Source organism: Mus musculus, chromosome 1 (genome assembly GCF_000001635.26).
Source record: "Mus musculus strain C57BL/6J chromosome 1, GRCm38.p6 C57BL/6J".
Taxonomy (NCBI): domain Eukaryota; kingdom Metazoa; phylum Chordata; class Mammalia; order Rodentia; family Muridae; genus Mus; species Mus musculus.
Window position 1 is genome coordinate 156,628,867 of NC_000067.6, and position 23,817 is coordinate 156,652,683.

At 45.3% G+C, this 23,817-nt stretch overlaps 1 protein-coding gene across 12 annotated transcripts in view; it reads left to right on the plus strand.

Moving 5' to 3' along the window:
• Positions 1-20,753, plus strand: part of Abl2 (v-abl Abelson murine leukemia viral oncogene 2 (arg, Abelson-related gene)) — a 91,030-nt gene extending 70,277 nt beyond the window's left edge. For 4 of the 12 annotated variants that reach the window (XM_011238738.3, XM_006496621.4, XM_006496620.4 and 1 more), the window contains 9 exons: positions 987-1,259; positions 2,479-2,563; positions 4,214-4,391; positions 4,887-5,071; positions 6,199-6,351; positions 7,952-8,041; positions 11,573-11,746; positions 12,130-12,363; positions 12,676-20,702. In XM_011238738.3, the coding sequence (XP_011237040.1) occupies positions 987-1,259; positions 2,479-2,563; positions 4,214-4,391; positions 4,887-5,071; positions 6,199-6,351; positions 7,952-8,041; positions 11,573-11,746; positions 12,130-12,363; positions 12,676-13,850 (2,547 nt within the window). In that variant the 3' untranslated portion in view covers positions 13,851-20,702. Of the gene's footprint in view, positions 1-986; positions 1,260-2,478; positions 2,564-4,213; positions 4,392-4,886; positions 5,072-6,198; positions 6,352-7,951; positions 8,042-11,572; positions 11,747-12,126 lie in introns of all 12 variants that reach the window. The other 8 variants (XM_011238737.3, XM_006496616.4, XM_006496614.4 and 5 more) reach the window with 4 other exon arrangements.
• Positions 20,754-23,817: the final 3,064 nt, after the last annotated feature.

Sequence of the window (23,817 nt, forward strand, 5' to 3'; positions counted from 1 at the left end):
TTAATTAAAAATAAATCATACTCCCTTAGACGATAAAGCCAAAGGCTGCTATCTTATTTTATAATTTAACTAATTATCGCAAATTAGCAAGCATCTTGTTAATAACTCTGAAATCCAATTATGTCTCTTTTTTAATGGCCTAGACATTCTTAAAGGGTGTTATAAAAATAAATAAAATTTATAATTAATTATGTGATATTAAATCAAAATTTTACCCATATTAACCTTGCAATATCCAAATTAATGGCTGTCAGTTTATGTTCTGAATGGATTGTGACATTATGCTCTATTAGCCTGGAAGGCAGTTCCAGACTGCCTGTTTAATCATTTCTCTCAGGTCTGGGCTGTGCAAGCTCTTGTTTGTGACTGTGTCTAGCTGTAGCCCGAGCTGACCTGGAACCCCTGGTTTTCCTCCTCCAGAGTCTTTGGAGTGCTGGCTACACAGTGTATAGTCCTGTTGCTTAAAAACAGTTTGAGGACTCGTGTGCCTGATGTCCCTGCAGCTATGTTGGGCATTCTCATTCAAGGCTCATTTAGAAAGAACAGTAAGGATAATTAAAATGAGGTTAAGCCATTTCTCTTACCCTAAGCATTAAATTAACACTTACTTTGCCTTAATTATGATAACTGCCTGGGGCGCTAGTAACACTAGCATACAACCTGTAATCCTTGTGCATTGGAGGTGGAAGCAGAAGGGTCAGGAGTTCGAGGCCAGCCAGGGCTACATAATGGAGACCCTCATCTCAAAAATAAACAAAAGTCAGGCCAGGAACAGCAGTGCACACATTTAATTTAAGCTCTCTGAAGGCAGAGGCAGGTTGATCTATATGAGTTCAAGGATACCCAGGGCTACATAGTTAAGACCCAGTCTGAAAAAAGAAACAAATCCCCTTCCTGCTGTCTTCATGCCCCGACAGACGGCAGTGAAATGCTTGCTTTTGAACATGACCCTCTGGTCCAGTTGCTGAGTGTTCTCTTCTCTCCAGGTGTACGTGACAGCTGAGAGCCGCTTTAGCACCTTGGCAGAGCTTGTTCACCACCACTCCACAGTTGCTGATGGGCTAGTGACCACGCTGCACTACCCAGCACCGAAGTGCAACAAGCCAACCGTCTATGGCGTGTCTCCTATCCATGACAAGTGGGAAATGGAACGGACAGATATCACCATGAAGCACAAACTTGGGGGCGGTCAGTACGGAGAGGTTTACGTTGGCGTCTGGAAGAAGTACAGCCTTACAGTGGCTGTGAAAACACTGAAGGTAGGTTGCTGAGAGCCAGGCTTCCAAGCATCTTTGTGCACTGAATCACTTGGAAAGATCAGTGTGCCCTTCTTCAACTCTGGAACACTTTCCACCCACTGGTGCCAACACTTGAGCAAATGGTGGTGATTAACTTCGTGCCTTTGCTGACAGTGCAGGGGCAGATTATTGTCTGCAGTGCAACCCACGTGTGGGGAAAGGCTTGTCTCTGGAGGCTTTTGACAGGGAGCTTGGTGAGAATTTAGAAGCAAATTATAAGTTCTGTTGAGAACAACCCCTGCTGGACAGAATTCTTCATGTGTAATCTACAACATCACAAGTTCCCTGTTCTGATCTCTATCCCTGTGGCTTTTGTTTTTCCCTTCCTCCTTACAATTAGAGATGCCCTTTTTAGTAGAAGTAGAAATGACAAGGTCTCTCTCTAAGTAGTCTATGTTGGCCTTCAAGTCACAATCCTCCTGCCTTAGCCTCTGAATGCTGGGCTTACCGGTGTCACTGCCACACCCAGCTAGATCACATCTTGTTTTTAAACTCACAGAAGTCCTCTCCCTGACCCTACTGTCTCTTTTTTTAAGTGTCCTCCTATAAATTCACAGAGTTGCCACTCACTCTGGACATTGGTGTGAGCTATCATAGGTAGCAGTCAGCCCTGCTTACTGAGCATACTCTGAATGTGAAGGAAGCAGTAAGGCTCTACAGATGTGCTTTGTTCTTTAAGAAGAACCATGGGCTCTGATCAGACACCAACCTACCAGAAACAGACACTCCGTCCTCTCTGCTGTGGTAGTTGTAAGATGAAGTTGTTGAATTTTGCTTCCTTGTTTACTTTTATTCCAGTGTCTGACACTGGATAAATTTAAGGACATTATTCTTAGTTGTTCTTCTATAGAGCATATTAGATTGCAGCAAAATTTCTTAAAGTAATATGTTAAAATACTCAAATGATCTTTTACTTAAATACTATATGTATGCATATGGATGTTTTGCCTGCTATGTTTTGCCTACTGTGAGTGCAGAACCCAGAGAGGCCAGAAGAGGGCATCAGAGTCCTGGAACTGCAGGTGATTGTGAGCTGCCAGCCATATGGTTCTTGAACAAGAGCAGCAAGTGCTCTTAACTACTGAGCCATGATGTCTCAGTAGGCTTGTGAGTTGACTTAAATGAAAGCTTTGACCTCCTTTTTTGTCTTTCTTACCCTGCCTTCTCTTCCCTTTAACAGGAAGACACCATGGAGGTGGAGGAGTTCCTGAAGGAAGCTGCAGTGATGAAGGAGATCAAGCATCCTAACTTAGTACAACTGCTAGGTGAGAGCCCTGCCGTAGGCTTCATAGGTCCGAGTTCCTGTCCCAGCTTCCTATTCAGATCAGGGCGATTGTTTTGTTTTGTTCTAGTTTGATTTAGCACTGTGGTAGAAATGATAGATGTAAAGCAACTATGGTGAATAGAACACTTAGCTAGTAAGCATCAAGTCTTAGTTAGGGTTAGTCCTCCAAACAAACACACACACACACACACACACACACACACACATACGCGCGCGCCCCTCTTCTCATTTTAATCAGGTGTTAAAGACAGTAGCCCAAGTTGATTGCTTTTTGTTTGTTTTGTTTTTTATTACTTTTTAAAAAGTATTTTCTTTATTCATTTATTTTATATGTATCATATTTTATCTGGAAATATATGCTTCTGTAGTGTCCACTGAAACCAGAAAAGGACATTGGAGTACCTGGGCCTGGAGTTTTAAATGGCTGTGAGCTGGAAATCAAACCTGGGGCCTCTGGAAGGGCAGTCAATGCTCCTAACCATTGAGCTATCTCTCCGGCCCCTTAATTTTTTTTTTTTTTTTTTTTTTACTTACTTACTTTATGTGTATGAGTGTTTTGCCTACACGCGTATCTATGTACCACATGTGTGCCTAGTGTCCTTGGAGACCAAAGGAGGGAATCAGATCCCCCGGAACTAAAGTTACAGGTGATTCTGAGCTGCCATATGGAGGGAGGACCAGGTAGGTCCTCCAGAAAGAGCGGCCATTGCTGTTAGAAGCATTCAAGATAGTTTCAAAAAAGTCAAGAAATATTTTTATAAAATGGAGACATTAAGCAAAAGACTATTGAAAAAAAGTGAATTAAGCTTGTGGCTGATCAGTTTATCCAAGAGATAAATGGCTGCGCTGCAGTGGGTTAATTTCTTCCCTGTTTGGGTCAGAAAGGATCACAAGTAAACATTTTCCCCTTTTAAAATCGGGCCTGTTTGTTTCAAGAGAGGGTTCCTTTGTGCAGCCCTGGCTGTCCTGCAGCTCACACTGGCCTCAAACTCAGAGGTCCACCTGCCTTTGCCTTACAATTGCTGGGATTAAAGGGTTGCACCACCACTCCCAGCCATTTCCTTTGAATGCTCAAATTAAGCTAAGCTATACCAAAAGAAAAAAATTAATATGCTATCTGCCGTATATTAGTGAAGTCTTTAACTATGAAACATTTTTTACAAGCACAGGTAGAGGCGGGTGGCCTACCTGAGTGAAGTGGTGCTGCTTTATATTAACATAGGCTGCACACGGTTGCAGGGGTGTGGGCACATACGGAACTCAAGAGATGGGGCTGCAGAGATGTCTCAGACGTTAAGAGCACCAACTGCACTTCCAGAGGTCCTGAGTTCAATTCCCAGCACCACATGGTGGCTCACAACCATCTGTAATGGGGTCTTGTACCCTCTTCTGGTGTGTCTGAAGACAGCAACAGTGTACCCATATACATAAAATAAATAAATCTTTAAAAAAATTTTTTTTGGTCTTATCCCTTGTCAGGTTAATAAAAGAAACTATTTTGCTTCTCAGGCAGATGCTGAAAAGGTCTGTGCTGCTTCAGAGAGCAGGCGCCCTAACTGACCTGTTTGTAAGTTTTTGTTATATTTATTTCATAGCATGTGGTGAAGATTATCAAATTGTCGTTGGTCAGGTGTGTGTACCCTGGAGCCACCGTTTTACATTGTGACTGAATACATGCCGTATGGGAACCTGCTTGACTATCTCCGGGAGTGCAGCCGAGAGGAGGTGACCGCCGTCGTGTTACTTTACATGGCCACCCAGATCTCCTCTGCCATGGAGTACTTGGAGAAGAAGAACTTCATCCATAGGTGAGTAAGCCTGACTGTAGCCTCCAGCCACATGGCCGGCCTGCTTGGCATGAAGGGGAAGCCAACACTTGTCAGAGCTTTTGGGAAAAAGGTCTTTGCTGTTCTTAACACTACATCCAAGATCCTTTTATGCCACCTAGTGGCCAAACTTTTAAAGTAACATTTGTCCTAAGGTGGGGGCGGTGGCGTTTGTTTATATTTTTGTTTTTTATTATTTTAATTTTTAGGAGGGCTTATGTTGCTAACCTGTGAAATCTAGCCCATTATTCCTAAAAATAGAAATTCATTTTGTCCAGCATCTTTATTCTGCCTCCTGGTGGGTATTCAGTACATGGTACAAATTAGTAAGTTTCTACGATGTTGGTGGTGATCATAAAGTATTCCAGTGTTAGTTATCCTTTCCTTACCAGCTTTGCCTGCAGCAGAGAACCAAGACATGTAGTCCACAGCCATCTTACTATCCGTGGGAATAACACAGGGTTCTCTTTCCCATAGAGATCTTGCTGCCCGGAACTGCCTAGTGGGCGAGAACCATGTGGTGAAAGTGGCCGACTTTGGTTTAAGTAGACTGATGACTGGAGATACCTACACTGCTCATGCTGGAGCCAAATTTCCTATTAAATGGACAGCACCCGAGAGTCTGGCCTACAATACCTTTTCAATTAAATCTGACGTTTGGGGTAAGGTTGACATAATTTCTTACATGGATTGTTTTCCTTTCTTTGTACATGGTCTTAATCTTTCTTTCTTTCTTTTTTTTTTTTTTTTTTTTTTTTTTTAACATTAGCTATGGCTGGCCAGGTGTTCGCTAGATTAGGGTAAAACTTGAGACAGTTCTTCAGACTCAGCCTCTTTAGCACTAGGACCACAGATAATTTTCTTAGATCTTCAGAATTTTTAGGATGCTCAACTAATAATAAAAGTAAGTTGAGGAGACTGAGATGGGAGACTTGGGATTTTGGGTTGAGGCCAGGTTGAGGTGCTGTTTAGTGGTAGGGAACATTCTTGCCTGTTCATGCACACGTTGTCTGTGACTGTGTCAGACTTCTTATGTCACATGGCGGTGCAGAAGCAGCATGACCCACATACTCCACATCTCTCCACTCTTGAGGGACCCTTTAGTGACCCTTTAGGGAAGTCCTGCTGCTCTCTGCCAGTTTCTCTATACTCCAAGCCTACAGCACCCCATTCAAGGATATCATCTCGTCTTACCTTGTCCTGCATCATTACCTTTGTCCTATAAAGCTGCTTGTCTGGAGGTACAAGCCTGTGTCAAGCTCAGGGGTTGGGAGAGGCACAGGGGAACAACTGTACTCACTCCAGCTGGGGTATGGTAGTGGAGGCTGGAGTTCCAGCATGCTGGATGCTCGGGTCCTTTGAGTCCATGAGTTTGAGACCTGCCTGAACAGTATGCTGGGACCGTGAGAACAACAGCTAAGGAGCTTGGCCTGGTGGCGCAGACCTCTGGTCTCAGCACTCAGACTGGAGAGTAGGAGTGCAAGTGCAGAAGACTTCCTGGGCTTTACAGGTTGTAGGCCAGCCTGGACTGTGTGAGCTATCTCAGCAGCCTTCTCTCTAAAGCTCCGCTCCATCTCCATGTGAGACTTTGCCTATTTCTAGAGTTCTCTAATAGTGAATGCACCTTATAAGGTCAGATAACATTTCACTTAGAGTTGTCCTTGTCCTGGATCTAATTTCTGCTGCTCTGAGAAGTAGAGACTAATTAAAAAGACTCAATAGACCAAATTAGTATAGAAATATGGACTTGGGGCCAAATAGAAATATATTTTTTAATTCCTTTACACAGCGTTTGGAGTACTGTTGTGGGAAATTGCTACATATGGAATGTCACCATATCCAGGTATTGACCTATCTCAAGTCTATGACCTACTGGAAAAAGGATATCGAATGGAACAGCCTGAGGGATGCCCCCCTAAAGTGTATGAACTTATGAGAGCATGTAAGTGTTTTGCATGTTTGAGCTTTCAAAATGGACCAGCAACAGGATGGTTAATGAAATGGGCACCATTTCTGCTCTCAGCTTTGTCTGACGGATCTAGTGTTGTTAACAGTTGCACAGCTTGTCATTGACAGGCCAGTTGGCATAGTGCATGATATACCATTGAGTCTTATTGGAATCCTCAGGATAGTTGTCTGTAGCCCAAATATACTGCCAGTTTCTCAAAAACATTTGTGTATTCAGTAAGACAATAAAAAGTTGAGTTTGCATAATATGTTTGAAGGATGGCTGCTTTCAGCTAGATATGAATGGTTACTAAAGACTGATTATTAAGTAGCCTCTACTGGCCTGGAAGACCTGCCTGAGTTCAAATCCCTAGTAACCACATGAGATGCCTGTCTCAGCTGCACACGCCTGTAAACCAACCCCCCCCCCCCCCCCCCAATCAGGATCTCAAGAGATCCCAGGAACTCACTGGCCGGCCAGCACACTTAGCTCGTGGCCAGCTTCTGGTTCCGAGGAGACCCTAGATCAAGGCAATAAAGCGTGGAACAGAAGAGAAAGATGTCCTGTCTTTTCCTCAGGCTTCTACATGCCTTACATGTGGGCATCTTCCATCTCTTTACTACACAAATAAAAAACACAAACAGTCATCTCTTATGGATATGAACAGCACCATCAGGCTGCTTAGAGACACACATGAGGGAGGGAAGTGGAAGTGTGCTTGTGTTCATGCGGCGCTGGGTCATTACTATTTTCTACTGTAGTCATTTGTTTCTCATGCTACTCACGTTGCATACACACATACACAATGCAGTATTAGTGGGGTGGAAATCAAGAGAAAATTTGATAAGTAACTTCCCTTATTCCACCATGCGAAACCCACTTGGGTTTTCAGGCATGGTGGTAAGCACTTCTGCCCACTGGCCCAGCTTGCCAGCCCCGTCATAGTTCTCCTCTCCCTCTCCCTCTCCCTCTCCCTCTCCCTCTCCCTCTCCCTCTCCCTCTCCCTCTCCCTCTCCCTCTCCCTCTCCCTCTCCCTCTCCCTCTCCCTCTCCCTCACCCTCGCCCTCTCCCTCTCCCTCTCCCTCGCCCTCGCCCTCGCCCTCGCCCCCTCCCCTCCCCTCCCCTCTTCTCTCCTCTCCACTCCACTCCACTCCTCTCCACTCCACTCTCTTTTTCTTTCGAGACAGGGTTTCTCTTTGTAGCCCTGGCTGTCCTGGAACTCATGCTGTAGACCAGGATGGATTCAGAGATCCACCTGCCTCTGCCTCCCAAGTGCTGGGATTAAAGCCGTGCACCACCTCCACTCTGTGGTTAGTTCACTTCTAATAGAGGAAAAACTTGCTATTTTCTAAATTTTCTTTTGGTCCTGTCTTCATTTTTGTAGCAGTAGGAATAGGAACCAAGGATAGATTGGTCTAGCACTATGAGGGCGCTCACAGCTCCCAAGGCTGGAGCTGAGAGATAGCCACTCATCTCATAGTTCCTGTACATGCTGTAACTCTGCTAGGCACACACCATGGTATGTGTGCCCGTTGCTTGGTGTGCCACTGGGGATGAGTCTCTCAAAGAGTCTGTAAACTCTCTTCTGCTGCAGGCTGGAAGTGGAGCCCTGCTGACAGGCCCTCTTTTGCTGAAACCCATCAAGCTTTTGAAACAATGTTCCATGACTCCAGCATCTCTGAAGGTGAGTGTTGGGACAGGGGGTTGACTACTTGTGGCCGAGTGCAGAGTGGTAATGGTAATTTCAAACATGGGAAGCTCTGACAGTTATTGACTACTGAAAGATACTGAGTTGACTTTTGGCTTCTCTTATTCTTGTGTTACTACTTTTTTATACTTTTTTAGTTCTGGGGTTTCCTATAATCATATTTCATACTGAAATTACATTTTGATTTAAAATTTACTCAGTCTCTACAAAGAAAATCAATAACTTCAGTAGTTTTTTTTTTTTTTGGTTTTTCGAGTCAGGGTTTCTCTGTATAGTCCTGGCTGTCCTGGAACTCACTTTGTAGACCAGGCTGGCCTCAAACTCAGAAATCCACCTGCCTCTGCCTCCCGAGTGCTGGGATTAAAGGCGTGCGCCACCACACCCGGCACAATACAAAGAAGATTAAAAATTAAGTGTGAAGATATTGATGGCTCAGCATTGCAGAGAGTCAGACCAGAGCTCAGTTCCCAGCACCACTCTTGGCAACTCACAGCTACCTGTGACTGCTCTAGAGCAGCAGCTTTCAGCCTGTGGCTCACGACCCCCTTGAGGGTCAAGTAACCCTTTCACAGAGGTCGAATACCAGATATTTAAGTTCCAATTCCTAATAGTAGCAAAATTATAGCTATGAAGTAGCAATAAAATAATTTTGTGATTGGTGATCACCACAATATGAGGAACTATATTAACGAGTCACAGTTTTAGGAAGGTTGAAAATTGTGGTCTAGAGGTTCCGGTGCCCTCTCTGGTCTCTGTGGGCACCTGCATCATGTTTATATACTCACACTTAGATACATATATATACAAATAATTTAAAATAACTCTTTTAAAAATATATATTCTAACACTAAACCACATTTACAACAAGACCAGCACCCACGCGTGTGCGCGGGATCAGAAAATTCCATTTCTAGAAATATAGACAGTGTAACTAAGATTTATGTAGACACTTGTGATGTTTGATTATGCTTATAATATTGAAAACAGTAGGAGCAACTTAAGCACCTAGCAAGCTTTTATTTATATAAACATAACTGAGTACTTACATCTTTAGATATATTAGGTTATCAATAGAAATAAACCTGTCCTACTTAAGAAATCGGTTTATGGGCACACATACGCAGGAAGAGTGTGGACACACAGGAAGCTGCTTGCTTTTGTATATAGTGTTGTGGAGATCCTGCAGAAGTCAGACAATGAGCAGGTCATGGAGGCACACCAGGTATCTCAGCACTCATTGAGGCAGGAGGAGCTCAGGGTCAAGGCTGCCTTGAGCCAATGAGACTGATAAACCTGAGCCATGCTATGAGACTGATAAAGCCAATCCTCTGCCTTTTTGTGGTAAGGCATGAGACCCTGTTCTTGGAGAGCTAGGGATACATAATCCTTACTTTTATCTGCCTATTAGATGCTGTGAGGACACTGTTCTGAAGGGCTTGGGAGGTTTTTGGGGTTTTTTTTGTTTTGTTTTGTTTTGTTTTGTTTTGTTTTTTACATATTTTTTTTCTTCCCTTCATAATGAAGTAGACTTGGTCTTTTAATTTCAAGTTTTAAAATGTTAGAAGAAGAAATCAAGGGAGTTGAGTTTTGTCGTCTTCTAGTAATTTATCACAAGATAAAGAGAGAAAATGGAAGTACAATACTGACATTTCTATAAAAGTATATCCATCCTTCTCTCAAGTTGTCCCCCCACACACAGACATACACATATACACCACATATATAAATATATACATAAACATACACATAAATAAATGTAATTAAAATTCATCAAGTGGTAACAACTTTGTACTATTAAATTAATTGATATACTTCTGTTTCGGAATAAAGAGTAAAATATATTTTAGCCTCAGTAAAAGCCACAAAGCTCATTTCAGCCCTGGGTGACCAACTGAGTGAGTGCTGTTTTCTTGTTTGTTTGTTTGTTTTGAGTGCTGTTTTCATAACCGGGTGTTGGTTGGTTGGTTTGCTTTACTTTTGGTACCTGTGCATGAACCTAAGGCCTCGTGAATGTTAGATAAGCACTCCAGCACCTGAGTCACATCCCCAGCTCAACAGAGTCAGGGTTTTGTTTTTCCTGTTGTAGTTGGTCAGTTGAGGGTGTGTGTGTGTGTGTGTGTGTGTGTGTGTGTGTGTGTGGTGTGAGTGAGCTAGGGCGGGGGGTGGGGGGCATTTTTTTTTCACTTGAATGAAATAGAATAAATTTGAGCCGGGCGTGGTAGTGCACGCCTTTAATCCCAGCACTTGGGAGGCAGAGGCAGGCGGATTTCTGAGTTCGAGGCCAGCCTGGTCTACAAAGTGAGTCCAGGACAGCCAGGTCTCAAACCTGAAACCCTGTCTCAAAAAACCAAAAAAAAAATAAAATAAATAAATTTATATTGCTCTCCTTTTTAGTGAAAACTGCTTCCCTAAAATACAAATCTCTCCAGACATGAGTGAGTCCTTTCATTCAGGACCTGAACAGTACTTAGTGAGGTTATCCAAATGTCCAGTGAGCACAGGAAGCCATGAGCAACATCACTTGCCAGCAGGAAGTACAGATTACAGGAGTTCCCCAAGGCATGCCTACCAGAATGAGCAAAAGTAAAATTACATGCACTGTAGAATAACAGCTTCCAATTTTGAAAAGCATGCCAAGTGTGTAACCAGTACGTTTGCACACTGGTAACGTGGGTGCCACATGTTATGGCTGTTAAGTTGGTCAGAGCCTGAAGATCAGTGTGCAGCCCGTGACCTATCCATTTATACCAATTAGATGTCCACAGAAGTTCGTGAGTCACGGAACAAGTATCAGCTTTCCTAGCTACATATTTGTAGTGACTCAAACTAGAAACATCCTACATAAACACTGAGAGGAGGACAAATGAATTTGGTAGTCTCACATGTCAGAATACTTGTGGCAATGTATAAATCTGTAGGAATAAGAGTGAGCAAAAGAAGTTGTCTCTTGGAGTATACTGGGGCCGGAAGGTAGTTCAGTTAGTGAAGTGTTCGTCATTCTGGTCAGAGGCCCCATGAATTCAGATCACTGGTGCCCATGTGCAAAGCTAGGCATGACAGCACATACCTGTGGGAGATGGAGTTAGGAGCTCCCTGCTGCTTGCTGGCCAGCCGGTGTAGCTGAAACTGAGCTCTAGGCTGGTGAGAGACCCTTTCTTAAAGGGTAAGGTGGAGAGCAATCAGGGAGGACGCCTGGCATCGGCCTCTGACCTCCATGTGTGTGCCTGTATACACATAAGACTCTATATGCTGATTTCATTGTTCTTATGCTTTGTATATTGTATTTTTGTTATTTTCAAGGTGGCATTTTGCCGAGGCTGGTCTCCTATTTCTGAGATGAAGGGATCCCCCAGCCTCAACTATCAGAGCAGCTGGGACTACAGCAGACTGTGCACCCAGCCGCATTTGAACCTCAGTGTTCTGCTCGCCATCTTTCCTTTTTAATTGTATGCCTTGGTCTCTGTCTTAAAATTGTCTTTTTAAAGCCAGACTGTGTCTTTGTTACAGAGGTAGCTGAGGAGCTTGGGAGAACGGCCTCCTCCTCCTCTGTGGTTCCATACCTGCCTCGGTTACCGCTGCTTCCTTCCAAGACGAGGACCCTGAGGAAGCAGGGGGAGAACAAAGAGAACCTAGATGGGGGCCTTGATGCCGCCGAGAGCCTGGCCTCCAGCTCAGCACCAGGTAGGAGGGGTCAGCAGAAAAGGAACCCCCCAAAGAACCAGGGCCTTGGGCCTGCACTGCCAGTGTGGGCATGCTTATCCAGCCCCATACAATCTGTTACCAGTTCTGTATTTTTGGTCCCTGGCTCCCAGGTAGTTGCCCAGATGGGTGATGACATACACATATTCTAGAGAAGGGACGAATACAGAACAAGCCAGCAGGTGTCACCACTAATACACACATCACAGTTGGAACACTCGTCACTGAATCAATGGTTTATTTGTCAATTTCCTGAGTAGTGCCAACATGTGACATTTAATAAATGCAGACAGAGCTTTCTAATGTAGTCACACTAACTGCTCACCTCTTGTCTCTCCTGTTTTTGATTGGCCATTTCTCAGCAGGGTTCATTAGAAGCACACAGGCCTCCAGTGGGTCCCCAGCTCTGCCTCGAAAGCAAAGAGATAAGTCGCCCAGCAGCCTCTTAGAAGATGCCAAAGAGACATGCTTTACCAGGGATAGGAAGGGGGGCTTCTTCAGCTCCTTCATGAAAAAGAGGAACGCCCCCACGCCCCCGAAGCGCAGCAGCTCCTTTCGAGAAATGGAGAATCAGCCCCACAAGAAATATGAACTCACGGGTAACTTCTCACCTGTTGCTTCTCTACAGCATGCTGATGGGTTCTCTGTCGCTCCCAGCCAGCAAGAGCCGAATCTGGTGCCAGCCAAGTGCTATGGGGGGAGCTTTGCACAGAGGAACCTCTGTGCTGATGATGACAGTGGTGGGGGTGGGGGCAGTGGCACTGCTGGGGGCGGGTGGTCTGGTATCACAGGCTTCTTTACACCTCGATTAATCAAAAAGACACTGGGCTTGCGAGCAGGTAAGCCCACAGCCAGTGATGACACTTCGAAGCCTTTTCCAAGGTCCAACTCTACATCTTCCATGTCCTCAGGGCTTCCAGAGCAGGATAGGATGGCAATGACCCTTCCCAGGAACTGCCAGAGGTCCAAACTCCAGCTGGAAAGGACAGTGTCCACCTCTTCTCAACCAGAAGAGAATGTGGACAGGGCTAATGACATGCTTCCAAAAAAATCTGAGGAAGGTGCTGCTCCAGCCAGGGAGAGACCAAAAGCCAAACTATTGCCCAGAGGAGCCACAGCTCTTCCCTTGAGAGCCCCTGATCCAGCCATCACAGAGAGTGACTCTCCGGGGGTAGGGGTGGCTGGAGTGGCAGCTGCCCCCAAAGGCAAGGAAAGGAATGGTGGGACGCGACTTGGAGTCGCTGGAGTCCCCGAGGATGGAGAGCAGCTAGGCTGGTCTTCTCCAGCCAAGGCTGTAGCTGTCCTCCCAACCACTCACAACCACAAAGTGCCAGTCCTTATCTCTCCCACTCTGAAACACACTCCAGCTGATGTGCAGCTCATTGGCACAGACTCTCAGGGGAACAAATTCAAGCTCTTATCTGAGCATCAGGTCACATCCTCTGGAGACAAGGACCGACCCCGTCGGGTAAAACCAAAGTGTGCCCCACCCCCCCCACCAGTGATGAGACTACTGCAGCATCCGTCCACATGCTCAGACCCCGAGGAAGAGCCGACTGCCCCACCTGCAGGACAGCACACTCCAGAGACCCAGGAGGGAGGAAAAAAGGCAGCTCCAGGCCCAATGCCCAGTAGTGGGAAACCTGGGAGGCCAGTCATGCCTCCACCTCAAGTGCCTTTGCCCACATCTTCCATCTCACCGGCCAAAATGGCCAATGGCACAGCAGGTACTAAGGTGGCCCTGAGGAAAACCAAACAGGCAGCTGAGAAAATCTCAGCTGACAAAATCAGCAAAGAGGCCCTGCTGGAGTGTGCCGACCTACTGTCCAGTGCAATCACGGAACCTGTGCCCAACAGCCAACTGGTGGACACTGGGCACCAGCTGCTCGACTACTGCTCAGGGTATGTGGACAGCATCCCTCAGACTCGCAACAAGTTTGCCTTCCGAGAGGCTGTGAGCAAACTGGAACTTAGCTTACAGGAGCTGCAGGTGTCTTCCACAGCTGCTGGTGTGCCTGGGACAAACCCCGTCCTTAATAACTTATTGTCGTGTGTACAGGAAATTAGCGATGTGGTGCAGAGGTAGCCATCGTCGGCTGAGTGGGGAAATGCACACATTCTGAGGGGAAAGGGAAAGGGACTCGTTTTCCTGTGTTCTCGTTCTCAAAAAGTGAAAGACTGATACTTGAGTGTGTTTATGTGAAGTACCTCAGGTCCCTGAGTTCTCACGTTTACAGGGTCATCTCAAAACAGCAGAAAGGAAGTCACAGAAGTAGATAAAAAGTCAGTGTGGTGGAGCAGGGCAGTGCGGGCAGGGTTGGAAAGTGCACTGGGAGATTAGGGAGCCTCGTGTATACATCATAGGAAGGCATAGCCCGCCCTCTCTGCGGTGGCCTGTGCCGCCCACCGCCCACCGTTGGGCTGCTCTCAGTTGTGCTGTACTGCGAAACAGGCCTTGACTTGGCCAGTCCTGGGGGTTATCACGTTTCAGTTTACTGCAAATCTGGGGAGCGGGAGAAAGCAGTGTGGGGGATGTAGCAGGAGATGTTTTATTCGAGACTAGTGGAAGTGGCTGTTGGCCTTGCTTCCGTGGTCATTGCTGTTGTAGCAAGAACTGCACATTAGATTACCAGACTACTCCACTGGGAGACATGGCCTTTCCATCTGCTTTGCACTATTTACCACGGCTGTGTCAGTTGGTGCAGAAAGTACACAGTGCAGCGGAAGTTTAGTCAGACAGACACCTCCAGGCTCTCGTACTGACTAGCAGTCACTTCTCCCACTCTTTTGGAATGTTACTTGCTAGTGGGCCAGTATCCACCTGTAGCTTGTTGGTGGCTGTCTGTAAGCCATGGGCATAGGGCAGTCTCTCTTCCTTCATTCCTGGCAGCATACCGGGCATTACCCAGCATCGATGTTGAAAATAGTGCTCACTACAGGTGCCCCTGATCACTGACACAATGGCCACTTGAGCAGCTACACATACTCTGCACTTAATGAGAATACCAAGCAGATGTCGTACCTTTCTGAAAGGGGCTGGCCACATGGCTGCTTGTACCTTTCCCTCCTTGCAGCCCTCTGGCTGGCTGTAGGGAGCCGTGTCCACTGAGGGCTCGCCTCCACAGGATCTCGTGTTCTTTGTCTTTGCTCCCAGACCATCCCTAAGCCCTTGTTGCACTTGGAGTTTGTGTTGGGAATATTCTTTATTTATTTTCTCCTTTCATCTCTATTTCAGTGTGCATAATAGAAGGAGTGGGTTATTTTCAGGGAGCACCAGTTAGGCCCAGAGCCCTCAGGGTTTAACCTGAGAGTTGGTTTTGCCTTTGAGAAATGCCACTCCCCTCCCCTGATTACAGTCATGGAAGCTATTAGAGTAACATGGGATAGAACCGTAGCAGGCTGCACATTACTTATGGTTTTGGTGTTGTGTCTAATTCTAGTTTCTGGGTTTTTTTTTCAAAGAGAGCCAATACAAAATATGGTGATGTTTCTTTTTCCAAAGGAATATTAATGTAGGAAGATGAGAATTGCGCACTAAGCAGTGTTTTCTTCCTGGCTCATTGATCCACGCCGTCAAGTCGCTGCCCCGTCTTCTGATCTCTTAATTGAAGGCACTAGCCCACATTCCCAAGCGGGTTTTGCAGACTTAATATACCACTCCCGCTGAGAGGCTCTCTGGGAAGCTCTTAATGTTAACTTAATGTTGTTGGGTCGCTTTTCATTCTCTTTGCTGAATCACAAATAAGAAACTTTGAACTGCCAGAATCGGGCCAGAACCCTAAGGGGAAACTATTTTAAGTCGCATTTGGCATCCTTAACCAAGAAAGAAATTAAATTTTCAATTAGAAAAAGGAAATTTGGATGCCTGTCACTGCTGCTTTAGTGAAAGCTCAGGGTGAGCCGAGGCCTGGGGTAAAGGACCCAGCCCTGCAGTGGCAGCATGTTCCCTCAGCTGCAGCCTGACAGCCAGGCTCCAGGTTCATGCCCCTGGAGTCACGGAAGAGGATTCCCTCCACCTTGGTGGCCACTGTTCTGCACATCGGATGCACGCATAAACTTGAATTTATTCTAGCAGTTAACTTAGTTAGATGGGGCAGAGGAAGTGAAAACTTGAGGGCATTATTAATGCTGCTTTTAGCGTATGTCCCTTGCCGTGGTGGGATGTCTTAATGGATGGTGGTTGTTTTGGGTTTGGGTCTCGTTTTTGTTTGTTTGTTATTGGTTTTCCCTTCAGAGTTCTGAAAACAAGCAAGTAGTGTTCTTCAAAACACTGCTGAGTCTCTTGGCTGCCTGCTTTTCTTTCTCTGAGGCCCTGAGTCATGTCTCACTCAAGCGTCTGCCCTGCTCACACAGCATCACTAAATCCATGAGCTGAACTGACTGTCCTCTCCTCATGACGCATGAGCGGTGTCCTTTACAGGGATTGAGGCCTCGGGCCACAGAGGCACTGTCAACTTGCTGTGGAAGAATTATTTACGTTTGTCTTGCATCTACCTGCAAGGGACCAGCTTAAAAGGGGGGGGGGGGGACACAAAATAAAAGGTTAGAATCTAAATCAGAGAAAACTGCTTTTAGAAGCGAAAAATGTAATTAATTATGTAGCCTAAAAACAAAGCAGATGGCGAGAGAGAAGGCTCTGGCAACTCCTAAAGCCGTTTGTCCTGGGCAGACCTTTGCACTGTGACAGCTTGCTTACTCTCATTACAAGTCCCGTGACTTCAGTTGGCTCTCCTGCCTTCAGATGCAGTGCTTTGTATTGAATATAGCCAAATTCTGCTTTACGGGGAACTTGGTTGTTGTCGTTTAAGCTTTGGGTACAATTATATTTCACATTTCCAGGTGATTTCCATCATGCTGTTCAGAAAGAAAGGCCTTAAAATTGGCCTTTTGTATTTTGCAGTGAGATGGACTAAATTGAACATAATATACCAAGCTGTGATCTGGCATGTAAGAAACTGATTTGGTCATTTTCAAGATGCCCTTCGTAAAAGGTCATCATAGTGGATTGGAGACTAGTTTCCGGCCTCATTTTAAGGTTTCATTTATAAATGTTCCTACTTAAATCCTCCTTAGCAGACAATTGGCTGGTAAAATCATTTTCTGTTAATGAAGACAGTGGTTTTTAAGTTAGGGGTACAGCATTACCGATAGTGTGAGGCCATGTTTATAGGCTGTAGCTCAGGTGCCTGGGGCAGTGACCACCTAGGATGTTAATTGCTAGTATGAGCTCCTAACCTGGGAGCACACAAACATCCTCTAGAGATTTTTAAAGGAAAACTGATGAATTAGCCCCGCTTTGATGGAATCCCTGGTGGGATGAGAGACTAGCTAGCATGCTTCCCAAGATCTTCTCCAGGTTTCAAACACTCCCCGCTCTCTGAACACTGTGCACAGCAGAGGAGACGGGAGAGTACTGTTGTCACTAGTTCATATCTTGGAGCAGCTAATGGCAAAGCTGGGGCTAGAATTCAGGAGTCCTGACATTTGGCATCTCTCCACAGCCTGCTGCCTTGTGAGATGCCGAGCTAGACAATCAGTGTGCATGGTGCTGCACACTTCTAAAGCACAGGCTCTGGCAGGCCTGGCCAGGGAGGGCTTGGATGTTTGGTAATGGCAGTGTAGCTGGACAAGCCTTTAGTAGAACTCCGCTCTGAAGAGAACTTAGCACTGTTCTTCTAGACCTCAGGCACACATAGAGATCTGCACTTTGTAGTTGAAGAATACCAGCTTGAGTTGTTTAAAAACAAGAAGGAAAAAAAAAAACAAACTAGTCCTACACTCTTTTTTGTTCAAAAAGCAATGTGTTGTTCAGTGTCATTTTAATGCATGTGAGGTAGTGTATCTGAAAGCACCTTGAGAAATCAAATGCATTCACTGTAAAGCTGAATTGCGAATGTGTGTAGAGGATGAGCTGACCTGGACCTGGAGCTAGAGGCTCACCCTCTGCTGTGGTTTGTTGCAGACATAGGTCCGACACTGCTAAATGTGCATGGGAAGACACGGCGCTGTTTGCTAACAGTTTAGAGCTGAGCAGCTTCAGGAAATTAGGGGCCAAGTCTTTGGTTTAATTCTCATCTTTAAGAAGTAGTCAAGTGGTGGCGTGCAATCCAGCAGTGAAGAGGCTAAGGCAAGAGAGTCTCAGGTTCTAGACCAGCCTCGGCCTCAGGAGATGCAAAGGAGGAATAGATTACTCCCGGTGGAGCCAGCAGCTTTTCCAGGCCCTTGACTGGAAGATGAAGACCCCCTTCCTCTTGAGCAGTCCTCTGCTACATGCTCGGCTTTTGGTGTGGTAGGAGCAGACTCATCTCCTGTTTATGTTGACACTTTCTTTTAAAAACTAATGTCTTGGGGTGGGGGGAAAGTTGGGGGTAGAAGACTGATGTACTTGGAGAATTTCTAGAATTTTCTCCCAGTTATAAATGACAGTGACTCCTTTAAAAGAAGAGTAGCTGAGCTTAACTCACCTGTTAGATTATCATGTATTCCAAAAAATCATGTGGAGGTGGCCTGCGTAGAGCGGCACTCTAGTCTCTTCCCCTGCCCCGCCTTTTCTACCTTTGCTAGTGATGCCCTGTTCATTGGGCTGTATCTTCAGGGGAGTTGGTATTGGGTTGACAGAGTCATCTTTATTTCTGTTCTCAATGATCTGTGTCATCACCTTGCATGCATTAACTTGCTTCATTTGAATCTGACATACATCTTTATGCCCTCAGCATCTGCTATGGCCAGTACTTTCTGTATTTCTTGTCAGCTGCTTTAGCTTGGTCAAGCCTGGTAGCTTAGTTCTTTGGATTTTGTAGGCATGCAGAGGCCTAGAGCAAGGCAGTTCCTAGGGAACCTGTGCTCAGACTGCCGGAGGCAGCCTAAGGGTGCCTATGGCTCCCATGCTGCCGTCACCTCTGAGGCAGAGAGGCGAGACCTTGGGATGGTCCTAACACTTGGTCTACTCCTAAGTCTTATGCATAGAGTTCCAGTTTTCCAGCTTAGGACTCAGGAGTGCTTGGAGTGGTGGTTGTTCCTGTTACCTGTGCTGATGAGCCCAGCACAGTGACCCAACTTCAGTGCTGTTGCCTGTGATCCTGTTACTACGGAGGCTGGCTCAGCTCACCCTGCTCCACTGCCATGTGTTTGTGTTCCATCTTGACTAGGTAATGATAACTCTTCTTTTAGACTAGCTCCCCAGGTGCCTCAGGAGGACCCTGGATGGAGTCTGGGCAGTTTATCTTGATAAGAAACTGACAGAAGCCTTGATTAGAAACTGACAGAAGCCGTTTAATCCCAGCACTTGGGAGGCAGAGGCAGAGGCAGGTGGATTTCTGAGTTCGAGGCCAGCCTGGTCTACAGAATGAGTTCCAGGACAGCCAGGGCTACACAGAGAAACCCTGTCTCGGGGGGGAAAAAAAAGGAAAGGAAAAGGAAAGAAACTGACAGAAGTCATCTTCAGAGATTTGTACCATCAAAGATGAGTTCCTGAGTATTACTGGGAGAAATACTTGCCTGCTGGGCTGTTCATAACTATTGAACTAGAGCTCAAAGTCCGTTGCTTCAGACTCTCCATTCATCTCTCTGCACACTGGCAGATTGCTGCCGTGCTTTCTCCATCCTATGTGATGTGCTGAGGGAAGAAGGTCCTTCTGGACCAGCCTCCGCCTCCACTCACACTTCCTTTGCTCCATGTATGCCTATAAATTTGAGACTGTTTACCCCTCCTAGATAATAATAATCTTTATTTCCCTGGTGCGGACAAACAAGAACACAGTAGCAGAACCCTGCACACTGAGTGGATCTGCAAAGTTGCCATCTAAGGATAAAATAGGCCCACTTGTCCTCGGACCATAGCATCTTGAGAAGAATAGGGCTGTGTGGGGTCCTGAGTTATTCACCTGTTTTGAGAGCTTGGACCCCAGCCCTTTAGAACATGGAGGAGGCACAGTCAGATGCTAGCAAGGTGGTGAAAGGAAATACAAAGAGTTCTGTGGGTGGAGCTTGCTCGCTTGCTTAGGTTTGTTTCTGAGTTCCTGAATAGCGCTTTAACATCTTGTTTTTAGCGACCTTATAATTTAGGACTAGTGGGACTTCATAAAAATGTCACATACCTGAGTTCCCAGTTTTCAGCAGATATAAAGTGGCACATCTCTTGTTGAGTCAGGGGACACTGCAGGGGCTGTAGTGCTCCAGGATCCTTAGTTCCCAAGTTGTCTTTGGTTGCTTTAAGACCCATGCTGTGTTGTGAATGACAAGAATGCTGATGGTCAGGGCCACGGGAACCTGCTTGCTTGATCTCGGTGGCCAGCTTCCTTTATGCCACTTGAACTCCATCCTGAGAAGTGTTTGCTGAGACCTTGAGAAATGACCTTCAGGAACATGAGGATTCAGAAACCTCCCTGTAGCTCCTTATCACCTCTCTCTGAGGGCAGAGGCAGTGGCTGGTGAGCACCCTGCACACACACACACCCCTTCCTTGTAGACCCTGCACTTCTTCTCGTTTGCAATCTGATTCTGTAATGACTATCAGTGGAATTGCCCGACTTTGTGTTTGCTTGATAAAAGTAAATTTGAACATTTTGTGATGGTTGATAGAACTTTGTCCTAAAACTTGCTAATTCAGACTCTTTAAAACTCTAATGTTTATACCAAAGGTTACACTGCAGGCGTAGGTGGTACACAGAGGGTGACTCCCTAGAGTGGGCACTGTGTGCATTGCTAAGGGGACACAGTGCCCAGTGAGACCATATGGGATTTTACTAAACACGTCAGTCATGGGTCACACTACCACTGTTGTCAAGTATTTGTTCTTAATTGTTATTGTAATATATTTTCGATTGTTTTTCTAATTTAATTCTCTCTGTTGTCTGACTGTGAACTGCTAACAGTGTTAAAAACTTGATGTAAATAAACGATGCCCCTGGCAGGGACTGTTTCCTGCCATGTCTCACAAGGTTTGCAAGTTGTGTTTTGTTCTAAATAAAAGCTGAAATGATTTATAGGCAAAGTGGGCTTGAGTTGGAGTATTTCTCCCAGGATACTAATTGACAGGGAAGCAGAGCAGACCTTTACAGGCAGGCATTCAGTAGAGGGCTCTAAAGTCCGGAGGATGGTTAGTGAGCATCCTCTGATATACTCTTTCCGGAGTGTGAGCTGTGGTATGAATCCTCATCCTAGAGTGAGTACTGTACATATGGTACCTTCTAGAGCCTGTGCTGGCAGACACCAGGTAGGTACCTTAGGAGCGTGTGTCTAATGTAAAGGACTACACACAGATATTTAATTATCTGAACATCCATTCTGAACTCAACTGCAAGTATGTTCTTAAAGTGTCTTGAGACAGGAGTTAAAATAAGTATAGGCCCTACAAGAGAACATTCTTCTTATTCAAAATTATTATTATTTCTTCTTCTTCTTCTTCTCCTCCTCCTCCTTCCTTCCTTCTCCTTCCTTCTTCTTCCTTCTTCTTTCTTCTTTCTTTCTTCCTCCTTCTTCTTCTCCTTCTCCTCCTCCTTCCTTCTCCTTCCTTCTTCCTTCTTCTTCTTCCTTCTTCTTCCTTCTTCTTCTTCCTTCTTCTTTCTTTCTTCCTCCTTCTTCTCCTTCTCCTTCTTCTCCTTCTCCTCCTCCTCCTCCTCTTCCTCTTCTATCCTTCCCAAGGTGGCCTCAAACTTGCCATGCACAAAAGATGACCTGGAACTTAGGAGCCCTAAGCTGGGGTTGCTGTTGTATACCGTGACACTATTATGTGAGTGCTGGCAATTGAACCCAGGGCTTCATACATAATAAGCAAGCACTCTTAACAACTGAACCACATTTCCAGGTCCCAATACATTTTTGACATGTCTGTACACATCCGTTGAGAATAAATAGTGAGGTGTTTCTGTACATGTGCACATTGCAATGACCAAATCAGGGTATTTAGAATATCCGCGACCTGGCTTCACTGTGGTAAGAATACTCAGATTCTTCTGTGAGCTCTTTTGAAATGCCCTGTGCAGTATGGTGAACTACAGCCACTCACTGCAGTAAAACGCCGTGACTGAGTTCTTACCTGCCTGTAACTGTCACCGTAGCTACTGGCCAGCATTTTCACTGTTGTCCCTTCTCTGTCCCCCAGCCCCAACCGCAGACATCAGTACACTCTCCCACTCCCTCCATGTGATCAGCTTCTTGACATTCCTTGTGGGTGGGGTGATCCACAGTATCCGTGTGGCTGGTTCCTTTCGAGTTTAGACTAGATTCCATTGTTTTCTGTGCTCCAATGCTTTTCCCATTGTGTGTGCATTTCCTGATACCCCATCATCGGCTGATGACACCTCCGGCTGCTTCTGTCTTCTCCCATCATGCACAGTGCTGCGCTGAGCATGAGTGCAGCATAACTGCATTTCTCTTTGCTCCCTGTAGTGGAATTTGTTTATTTTTCAGTTTTCCTAAAATTCTGTGTACACTGGAATATTATACATTATAGCATATTTAGAGCAGTCCTGTTGAAAATATATTGTTATTAAAATATTAAGTATATAAAGTTATACATATTTATGGGGTATTATGTGATGTTTACATCATTGTATACACTGCATTATGTTGAAATGTTAAAGGTACCCACTTCCTTAAATATTCATGTCTAATCCTTTTTTATTTTTAAAAGTCTCACTATTTATTTTATTATTTTTATTTTATTATTTATTATTTTTTATTATATGTAAGTACACTGTAGCTGTCTTCAGACACTCCAGAAGAGGGAGTCAGTTCTTGTTTCAGATGGTTGTGAGCCACTATGTGGTTGCTGGGATTTGAACTCTGGACCTTTGGAAGAGCAGTCGGGTGCTCTTACCCACTGAGCCATCTCGTCAGCCCTTATTATTTTTTATTATTAGTTACTATTTATTTATTTTTAAGACCGTCTGACTGGTCTCGTCCTTGCTGTGTAACTCATGCTGGCCTCCATCCCTGATCATCCCACTTCTCCTTCATGACGCTGGAATTACAGGTGTGTGCCACCATGCTCAGCCTCAGACCCTCATAGCTGCTTTACATCTTTTTATCCTTTTTTTTTAAATGTATTTATTATATGTAAGTACGGATGGTTGTGAGCCACCATGTGGTTGCTGGGATTTGAACTCAGGACCTTGAGAAGAGCAATCAGTGCTCTTAAACACTGAGCCATCTCTCCAGCCCCCGGTTTACATCTTTTTTTTTTTTTTTTTTAAATTATCTGTGTGTGTGTGTGTGCGCGCGTGTGCCTGTGTGTGTATATTGGATCCTTGGAGCTGAAGTTACAGGTAGATGTAAGCTGTTGGATGTTCATGCTGGGACCCAAGTTCAGGTCCTGGAACAGCAGCAAACACCCTTCACTTAGGAACCGTGCATATCTTACTATGCAAATCAGAATTCTGACTCCTGCGGTGCCCACCAATGGCCTCTCCTTGTTCCCTTTTTTAACTTTCTTCACCTTCTGCTATCCTAAAGGGTTCACTGTTTTGTTATAGTAATTTCATAGGTTCAGATCTTAACCTTTATATATTTAACTCAAATTTAGTTGTTTTAGCTAGATACTCTTTTTCAGTGCCTTAAATGTGTTTCCTTTTTATAGTGCTAGGGACCACATGCTAGGAAAAGACCTGTAAGGTACAATCCTAGAACATGTCATCATAGGGTCCAGGCTGGCCTTGAATTTTGGATCCTAAGTCTCTGCCTTCTGAGTGCTGGGGTTACACCTCCATGCCAAGCTATGTATAATGCTTTGCATAACCTCTGTCCCATTTCCATAACGGCTGTGCTGACTTACGCTCTCCCCAGCAGTGTCCGATAGTTCCTTCCTTTTCTGTATCTACCCTAGGATCTGTTGTTTTCATATTCTCAGTGGGGTAGGGTATTTCCTTTGGGCAGAACCATTTTCTCTGGGGGTGGGGGTGAGAAGCTCATATAGCTTAGAAAGAGTCACAAGCCCCTTCCTCTAGGCTACCTAAGCACTAAAGAGGAGCTGTCAGAGTTCATTTCACTCCGGGCAGAGCTCCAGCAACACAGCACCATGCTAGGAGAGGCTTTTCAGTGAGGTAGCACTTGAA